Source organism: Haliotis rufescens, unplaced genomic scaffold (genome assembly GCF_023055435.1).
Source record: "Haliotis rufescens isolate VD_foot unplaced genomic scaffold, xgHalRufe1.0.p SCAF_203, whole genome shotgun sequence".
In the NCBI taxonomy this organism is placed as follows: Eukaryota; Metazoa; Mollusca; class Gastropoda; order Lepetellida; family Haliotidae; genus Haliotis; species Haliotis rufescens.
Genome location: NW_025963895.1, coordinates 75,155 through 85,075, shown reverse-complemented (window position 1 = coordinate 85,075; position 9,921 = coordinate 75,155). Strand labels below are relative to the sequence as shown.

Sequence of the window (9,921 nt, the reverse complement as noted above, 5' to 3'; positions counted from 1 at the left end):
CCGACCCCCAGGGCATGCTCTGTCTACCAAAACCGAGGGAAAGTGTTTTTCCATGCTTATAAACCGAAAAAAGAAACTTAAAACAACATTTATCAACATTTTTATTTTTCGAACATACTTTCCATGAACCTTAGGAAACGCGCGTAAAATATCTGTTGCTGGCGTACGGATCTTGAAAAGGACATTCTCAAAACAAGTGTGTCTTATCAACATCTCTGTAGCCTCGTGGTACACTCAATGAGCTACAGATATGAAGGTTGCGAGTTCGATCCTCGGGAATATAAAGAAAACATTTGTCATTTGATTTTACATTTCATTACATGTTACAATCTGAACGGATGTTATATTAATAAAATACCCAGGGCATTATATAAAATCCCAGGGACATTACAACGTCCCTGTTTATGAGATTTAACCCGACTGGAAAGTAAAACCTCACAATAGGTTTTAATGCCTATAGAAAGAAGTCTCTTACTTAATAGCGATCCCAATGAATAGTTTTATAAGCGAGAGTAATGGATGATGTTTCGCGCCGCGGTCGGCTATACTCCAGCTGTGGTGGCATGTGTGTGTCTGGTTTTTTCCGGAATAATCTTTCTTTGAAAGATGACCCTTAGGAATTTACGAAACCGTAGTAGGGCCACGGTGAAACATTTTTTGTCTAAGTATCTCCTACGTAGGACTTAGTATCTTCTACGTAGGACTTAGATAGTATCCTACGTAGGAGATTGTATCCTACGTAGGAGATAGTAAGATCTACGTAGGAGATACTAAGTCCTACGTAGGAGATACTTAGACAAAAAATGTTGCACCGTGGCCCTACTACGGTTTCCTACGTAAGAGATAGTAAGTCCTACATAGGAGATACTAAGTCCTACGTAGGAGATAGTGATTCTAGGCCATAGTAAGTCCTACGTAAGAGATAGAAGTGAGTGAGTTGGGTTTAACGCCGCTTTTAACAGTATTCCAGTCATATCACGGGGTGTCAGCTTAATGTGGGAGGAAAGCCCGAAGTGATGCAGGTCTCAGACGTTTACCACTTCGGTGAAACCCATGAGCACGGGTATGGTGCTGACAAACCTAGAAACATAATTGGGGCGAACCAGGATTCGAACCCACAATCATAGGTTTCTGGTGTGCCCAAGGGACGCAACTCTGCACAGCGAATCGCGGGGCTTTAGACGACTGGGCCACCCCTGTCCCCCTAAGAGATAGTAAGTCCTACGAAGGAGATACTAAGTCCTACGTAGGAGATAGTAATTCTAGCCCATACCAAGTCCTACGTAGGAGATGGTAAGTCCTGCGTAGGAGATAGTTAGTCCTGCGTAGGAGATACTAAGTCCCACGTAGAAGCCGCACCCAGCAATATTCCAGCTATATGACGGCGGTCTGTAAATAATCAAATCTGGACCAGACAATCCAGTGATTGACATCATGAGCATCGATCCACGCAATTGAGATACGATGACATGTATCAACCAAGTCAGCGAGCCTGACCACCCGATCCCGTTAGTCGCCCGCTACTGTTTTGTTTGTACTGGTTGCTGATTCACACCTCAGTAAGCTGTAAAACACATACCAAATAATGTCGGGACATCTGAAGTATTCACAAACCTATTAACGCAGGCGAGGGGGGATCAGTTCGCTAAGCAGAGGTACGACTGTACACGACGACCCTACACAAAAACACAAAACCTTGGTAAATAAACAGTGAGTTTATTGGGCAGCCACAAAGTCTTTCATATAATCAGTCAACAATAGAAAGTTTACAATCAATTATTAGAGAATGTTTACAATCAGTTATAGAAGTGCATGTATGCAAAGTTCATCAGATGAACAAGATATATAACGGATGGTTTCTGTGGTCAAAAGAGTTCTTGAACATCAAAAATATCATAAAATGGTTATTATTAACTTAACAGTCATATTCATTTATTATATGTATCACTTTTCACAATGTCTGAAATTACGTATTTCATTTCAATTTATCATATTGTATCGATAGATTTATAATCGTTACTATTCAAGGCACTGTTATTGAAAAATCGATTCTGGGACACAAGGTTAATTCATTGAAACCGCCAATTCGTATGCACAATTTACATTGAATTCGTCGAAAATTCAGGACTGATTACGTAACACTTTTTTATATCTGAATTGAAATAATAATAACTAATATTTTCAATCCAATAATACTTAGCGGAGCAGAAGGCAGAAGGCATGTGAATGTTGCGTCATGATTGATACATGTATTTTAAATTAAAAGAATACGGTAATTATTAGTATTTCTTTTGCAGGATCCTTTGTATTTGTTTGTTTGTTGTTTAACGCCGCTCTCAGCAATATTCCAGCTATATGACAGCGGTCAGTAAATAATCGAGTCTCGACCAGACAAGCCAGTGATTGACATCATGAGCATCGAGCCACCCAATTGGGATAAGATGACATGTATCAACCAAGTCAGCGAGCCTGATCACCTGATCATGTCAGTCGCCTTTTACAACAAGCACAGTCGCCTTTTACGGCAAGCATGGGTTGCTGAAGACCGGATCTTCACGGGTCTGGATCCTTTGTAAATACCATTATTAAAAACATAACCCGGTAAGTATATCCAAGCTGAGCAGAAGTAGTGAGTGGAGAAGGGAATTTGGGTACTAAAACTGTTTTGATTGGAGATTAGAGCTTCGAACCGTATCTATCTCTATAAAGATTACTGGCAGAAGTGGCAGAACACTGAAGTGGCAGAACACTGGATTCCAAATGGCGAACTGCATTTCATGCGAGAAAGAAGTAAGATAGAGACAGTATGCATTTCCTTGTGGTTAGAACTATATCGTAGATTCATCACATCACATCATACTGCATCACATATTTATTGTCATAATTTTGAAGATTATAAAAATACATCTATAATTGTAATAAATAAAGTAATAAATATGATCAAAACTGTTTCTAAAAGTGGTCAAACTTACATTTAAGTTGATATTTACATCTTTTCGTTTGACTTTTGCCGCCTCGACTTTTAGGCTCCGACACGATGTTCATTGCCAAAATATATGCATGAGAAATTTTTGTCACAGGTCATACGTCCTATATTTTATATCCGTCGCTACTTCCTGTTTAAAGCGTTCAGAGTAACACGATTTAACCAAAATCCTTTTGTCTAAATCTGAAATGCATCTTCCGCGAGTATGGTATCCATTAATGTAATTTGATTGGCTGCCTAAGGTCACATGCGTAAGTTTGACCAATCACGATCCTTATTGCAGATTACGATAAAAAAGCGTCATTAGAAACCAATTTCTACCCATTAAAATCACATGTTACATCGACGAAAATGCAGCTGGTCAGGTTATTGTAATATTATTGATGTTCGGAGCTTTCTAACGATGACGATATTTTCGCATGAAAATGAGCGGAAAGCCACCATCCTCGGGCAAGGGGTGATTACAGATAGTAATTTAAAATGCTGTTTATCTTAATGTTTCCGATTCTGCATACAATGAAAATAACAAGGTGTATATTATGAAATCTTCAGTTGTCGCTTCAAATTTCGCTTCATTGGTGAGTAAGTGATCATGAGTGAGTGAGTTGAGTTCATCGTCAAATCGGCAAAATTTCAGCCATATCGTGACGATACAAAATTTGACATTAATAATATATATTTAAACTGTATAAAATTCTGCCATCGAAGGACAGTATAATAACTAAAATATCACAGATTTACGAAAAACTAGTTTGACAGCATGTAAAAATAAATTACCATTCAACAACAAAATATAAAAACGGGCTATAGATCGTCACCAACTGCAGGTAGATCACCGCGCTGGGGACCATGGGGACTTGCAGTACTTTTGCTACCTGCATGGACCCCAGCAGGATTTACATCATCCCTTCAGTTGTTGGCGATGGCTGACCAATTTAGCCAAACATTAAAACAACACATATATATGCTACGATTAAAAACGTGGCAGAAATAAATATACTAAGAAATATGTGGTCTTACATACCCTCTCAGGGGGACAATAATTTTACACTACTTTAAGCCCCTTCAAGGATATAGCCAGTAACAATCTCAGTTACTGATCCATTCTACCAACTGTAAAATACCAGTGAAGATTCCGGGGTAGAATAGGTCTTCAGCAACCCATGCTTGCCGTAAAAGGCGACTATGCTTGTCGTAAAAGGCGACTAATGGGATCGGGTGGTCAGGCTCGCTGACTTGGTTGATGCATGTCATCGATCCCAATTGCGTGGATCGATGCTTATTTTATTAATTACTGGATTGTCCACGCAAATGGGATACGATGACATGCATCAACGAAGTCAGCGAGCCTGACAACCCGATCCCGTTAGTCGCCTCACACGACAAGTATAGTCGCCTTTTACGGCAAGCATGGGTTCCTGAAGACCAATTCTACTCCGGATCTTCACGGGAATAGTTTTAAGAAGTGATTTCCATATTGAAACACGAAGTTTAACGCAGAAATCGGAAATGACAAAACAAGATCAATAATTTATCAATATATCATATTTAAACACAATTATCAAAGGTATCAAAAGAAAAAAAGGTAATAAATAACACATAAAAAAGCCCCAAAACATGTGAGTGCTTATATAGGTACTGCCAGCCATGTTTATAAACAACAAGGGACATATGTACGGATTTTAACCAGATAAAATACAGCAAAGACGGTTTGGGTGATCCTGGCACCGTCAAGCTGGTTAGGCTCATCATCAGCTCAGGTCCCTTGCCCCTTCTACATGCAGCCCAGACAGCGAATGGGACTTCTCCCAGGAAACGCTTCCTAATCGAACCCACCGAGAACTTTTCGGAGAGTGTGAAGACTCCCAAACACTGCAGCCTTCTGCATTACCAAGATCGTCAGAAGGACTGTATTCTTGGCAGCAAATCCGGGTACTCTCCCAATGTCAGTCAACAGATTGGGAGGTACCAAACCTAAGGCACCGAGAACAGTGGGGAGTCGGACAACTTGGTACTTGGGATGCAAGCGTGACATTTCGAAAGCGAGGTCCGCATATTTGCCATGTTTTTCCTCAATCTTGTCAATCACATTAGTGTCAAAGGGGACAGAAAATGCAATGATATAAATGATTTCATTGGATTTATCAAAAAGAACAAGATCAGGTTTGTTGGCCTGGATACGTCTCAGGCTGTAAGCGGGCCTATTCCAAAGATTTTTGTATTTATCATTTTCCATAACATTTTACATTATTATTATTATTGTTGTTATTATTGTTGTTGTTGTTGCTGTTATTATCTTCATCATTATTATTGTTGTTATTGTTACTTTTTCTTCTTCTTTTATTATTATTATTATTATTATTATTATTGCTGTTGTTATCTCTCCAATGACATATTGAAAGTAAAGCTGATTGCAATATTTCAACTTGACAGAAAAATAATAAAGTCATAACGAATGGTAAAGCGAAACGTATTACAGCGTAATCAACGCAGTGAAAATATCTCCCGTTGCCTTTTCTTTCTGAAGTATGACCTGCAGAACAGACAGAGCAGAGCCTCCCTGAATGGCTTGTAGGTCGCGGTGTAGATGAACACATTCCACAGGCTGTTGGATAGTAAGGCCGCTGAAAGTATCTGAACAAGGGTGGTAGGCACATTGTCTTTTCCGGACATGTAATTTGTAATAATACCTATTGTATATGGAACGTACGAAACGCAGAACACACTTGTAGACACCAGACACATCATTGGAAATTTGACCTGACCCTCTGGTCTCACGTGGATTCCTTCAGGGTGTACCTGCTTCTTCACACGTCGCTTCTTAATGAAGATCATTACAAAACTGATGCTAATCAAACACAGCGTGACGATTGGAAATCCAACAGATGCAATTACAGTTGGCGCGGTATCAAAGTCTACAATACACAATGCAGCATCTTCACGGAAGTAGAAATCGCCATCAGGGACAGCTATCAAAATCAGGCGGATTAGACTAAGTAACAATGAGATGGCCAGTGCTATGATGAAACGCTTGAACGTGACAATATGGATGTATCTCAATGGCCACCACACGGCAATGCAACGTTCCATGACGGTCAAGGCAATGTTGAAAACCGTTTGACCAAATATATAGGTACTTAAACAAGAAGCAAGTCCGACTAGGGCATCAGAGTACGCAAATCGGTTAATAAAAGCAGAGGGAACGACGAAAATCAAGGTATACAGACCCATGAGGAAATCAAAGACGGCCATCCAAGTGATGATCCAGAACGTTGGCATTTGCAGCTCCTTTGTCTTGACGACGACGAACACGACGACTCCGTTGGCGGACATGACCAGCAAGGATACAATGAAATACACAACACCAAGGGTGAATATACCCTCATCTGTATTGGGTCCCGTGTCCGGAAGGGCCGTTGAGTTCATTATTCTTTAGGGAGCCTTGATAAAAATCTTCTAAGTATGAGTCAATCTGTCTCAGAGACACTATTCTAATGATCGTGCATACACTTGAATACTGTATCCATATCAAGTCAATGGTGCATACGCATGAATACTCATAGAAATTCATCTGTGCATACGCATGAATACTGTTTCCATATCAAGTCAATGGTGCATACGCATGAATACTCATAGAAAGTCATCTGTGCATACGCATGAATACTGTTTCCATATCAAGTCAATGGTGCATACGCATGAATACTCATAGAAAGTCATCTGTGCATACACATGAATACTGTATCCATATCAAGTCAATGGTGCATACGCATGAATACTCATAGAAAGTCATCTGTGCATACGCATGAATACTGTTTCCATGTAAAGTCAATGGTACATACGCATGAATACTGTGTCAATTTCAAGTCAATGATGCATACACATGAATATTGTCTCAATATCAAGCCAATGTGGCATACGACTGAATATTGTCTCCATATCATGTCAATGATGCATATGCATGAATACTTACTCCATATAAAGTCAATGGTAGATACACATGAATACTGTCTCCTTATAAAGTCAATGGTGCATACACATGAATACTGTCTGATATATAAAGTCAATGGTGCATACGCATGAATACTTACTCCATATAGTCAATGGTGCATACGCTTGAATACTGTCTCCATATAAAATCAATGGTGCATACGCATGGGTACTGTCTCCATGAAAAGTCAATGGTGCATACGCATGAATACTGTCTCCATGAAAAGTCAATGGTGCATACGCATGAATACTGTCTCCATGAAAAGTCAATGGTGCATACGCATGAATACTGTCTCCATGAAAAGTCAATGGTGCATACGCATGAATACTGTCTCCATGAAAAGTCAATGGTGCATACGCATGAATACTGTCTCCATGAAACATCAATGGTGCATACGCATGAATACTGTCTCCATGAAAAGTCAATGGTGCACACGCATGAATACTGTCTCCATGAAAAGTCAATAATGCATACGCATGGATACTGTCTCCATGAAAAGTCAATGATGCATACGCATGAATACTGTCTCCATGAAAAGTCAATGGTGCATACGCATGGATACTGTCTCCATGAAAAGTCAATGATGCATACGCATCAATACTATATCCATATAACGTCTACGGTACATACGCAAGAATACCGTCTCCATATAACGTCAGTTGTGCCAACTACATCATGTTAGAGGCAGTCGCATGCTTCATGCGCCAGAAGACGTTACAAACCTACACACGCTATAAGATCAACGTTAGATGCGTCAGTTAATACCAAGTATATAATTAGACTATTGAATGTGATAATGAAGATGGCCTTGTATAATGAAACTGGCTGTGCCCCCTTTCACACACATACGACGCTCGCACTAATGGAATATTAATGGACGGTGTTATTTCCCGATCCCCGCCCTCGTCTCACGCATGTTGCACTACAAATACATGTACGTGTACATTCGTGACCAACCTAAAACAATTGTCAATTCGCCGCGTAATGGTTCACATATATTTCCCCATATATTATATATATTTCAGATGCAATTTAAAGCACATCAGGACGTGCGGAATTTTACAGTATGATTGAACATATCTAACTGTGTCTTGGGTATAATTTTAGATGCAAGACATATGAAAAATCCAAAATTATTTCTGAGGGATTCTTTGACGAAGTACTTGAAATTAATCATTTGAGCATTCAGATTGGTTTGTCGTATTTTCGCACATAACATTCATCGATAGGGGGACGAATCTTCTTGCAGGTTACGGAAAGGGGCGAGTGGTGAAGAATGGTACGTGTAGATACTGACTGTCGATATGCATTGCGAGTAATGTTTATTCCACATTAAAGGTTTATCACACGACGTGAAGGGTCAAATGTTTGATGCTACAGTGTCCATTGATAACAACGTTCCGTGCTGTTTTCGTTCAGATGGTTCATCCACCCCCTGGTTCGATGTTTAGGACTGCCTTTTGTCCAACGTTAAATGATGTGTTGTGTAAATGTGTTGGCTCTGTAGACAACTCCATCACCAATGTACTAGCCTTTGCTGATGATGTTGTCCTAATGGCTGAACCGGAGACAGATCTTAACATCATGCTTGACTGTCTCGGTGCCTGGCGTAATAACAACACTGTATTTGTAGTGAGAGAGTGAGTTGGGTTTAACACCGCTTTTAACAGTATTCCAGTTATATCACGGCGTGTCAGCTTAATGTGGGAGGAAAGCCCGAAGTGATGCAGGTCTTGGACGTTTACCACTTCGGTGAAACCCACTAGCACGGGTATGGTGCTGACAAACCTAGAAACATATTCGGTGCGAACCGGGATTCGAACCCCCAAACATCAGTTTCTGGCGTGTCCAAGGGACGCAAATCTGCACAGCGAATCGCGGCGCCTTAGACGACTGGGCCATCCGTGCCCCACTCTATTTGTAAGTAATAATAATCAAACGTCATATATTTTAGACCGCAATCGGAGTCGAGGTCGAACTGCGCATTCACTTTGGTAAATGCATTTTCAGAATTGTAGATCCTTTCTACTTTTTAGGGGGCATTGTCAACAGAATAATTAGATTATACACATATAGCACATACAGCTGCGTGTTCATTTAGCACTTTAGACCTGTAGTGTCTCATAGACCACTCTGGTCGGGCATTGTACACATCTACCCGAGCTTCGTAGCAATTTTATACTGTACAATACGTGACACTCCAATAAAAATCTTCTTCTTCCTATGCTCCTAGCTCACAGAAACATTTTGATACATTTAGATGTGGCACCGCTCGTATCCAAACTGTTTGTTTATTTGTTGTTTAACGCCACACTCAGCAACATTCCAGCTATATGACGGTGGTCTGTAAATAATCGAGCCTGGACCAGACAATCCAATGACATCATGAGCATCGATCCACACAATTGGGACACAACGACATTCCCCAAGTCAGCGAGCCAGATCACCCGATCCCGTTAGTCGCCTCTTACGACAAGCACAGTCGCCTCTTACGACAAGCAAAGTCGCCTGTTACGGCAAACATGAGTTGCTGAATACAATTTAGAAGAGTCTCTCTTAACTTCGTACGGAGTGGCCGATACATACATGTATATTTTATTAGGTAACATTTTTGTGATGAATTGAGACTGTAATAATACATCTGTCTGTCTGTGTTTGTTTGTTGTTTGTTGCTATCAGCGGCATCAGAAGTACAAAATTATTCCAAAAACATAATACCAATACATATCAATTGAGAATATATACAAAAACATCTTGGCTGAGCATGCAAGCATATTTATACAGATTTACCAGAGTAGTAATATATGTGCAATTCAAAAAGAGGGAGAGTTACTTGACGGTTTTAAACAATGACATGATGATTTTACAGAATTTGGACAGTTTTCTCAATGTTCCTAGTCGTGAATTATTGAAAAATAAATTCCTTTTATGCATATTGGGTTTGACG

General features: G+C 40.0%; 1 protein-coding gene across 1 annotated transcript; it reads right to left on the bottom strand.

The window, feature by feature from the left end:
• Positions 1 to 5,470: 5,470 nt before the first annotated feature.
• On the bottom strand, positions 5,471 to 6,412 carry LOC124110879 (trace amine-associated receptor 1-like). Its single transcript, XM_046470346.2, has one exon. It carries the CDS (start codon positions 6,410 to 6,412, stop codon positions 5,471 to 5,473), a length of 942 nt encoding a protein of 313 aa, XP_046326302.2.
• Between the last annotated feature and the right edge of the window lie 3,509 nt (positions 6,413 to 9,921).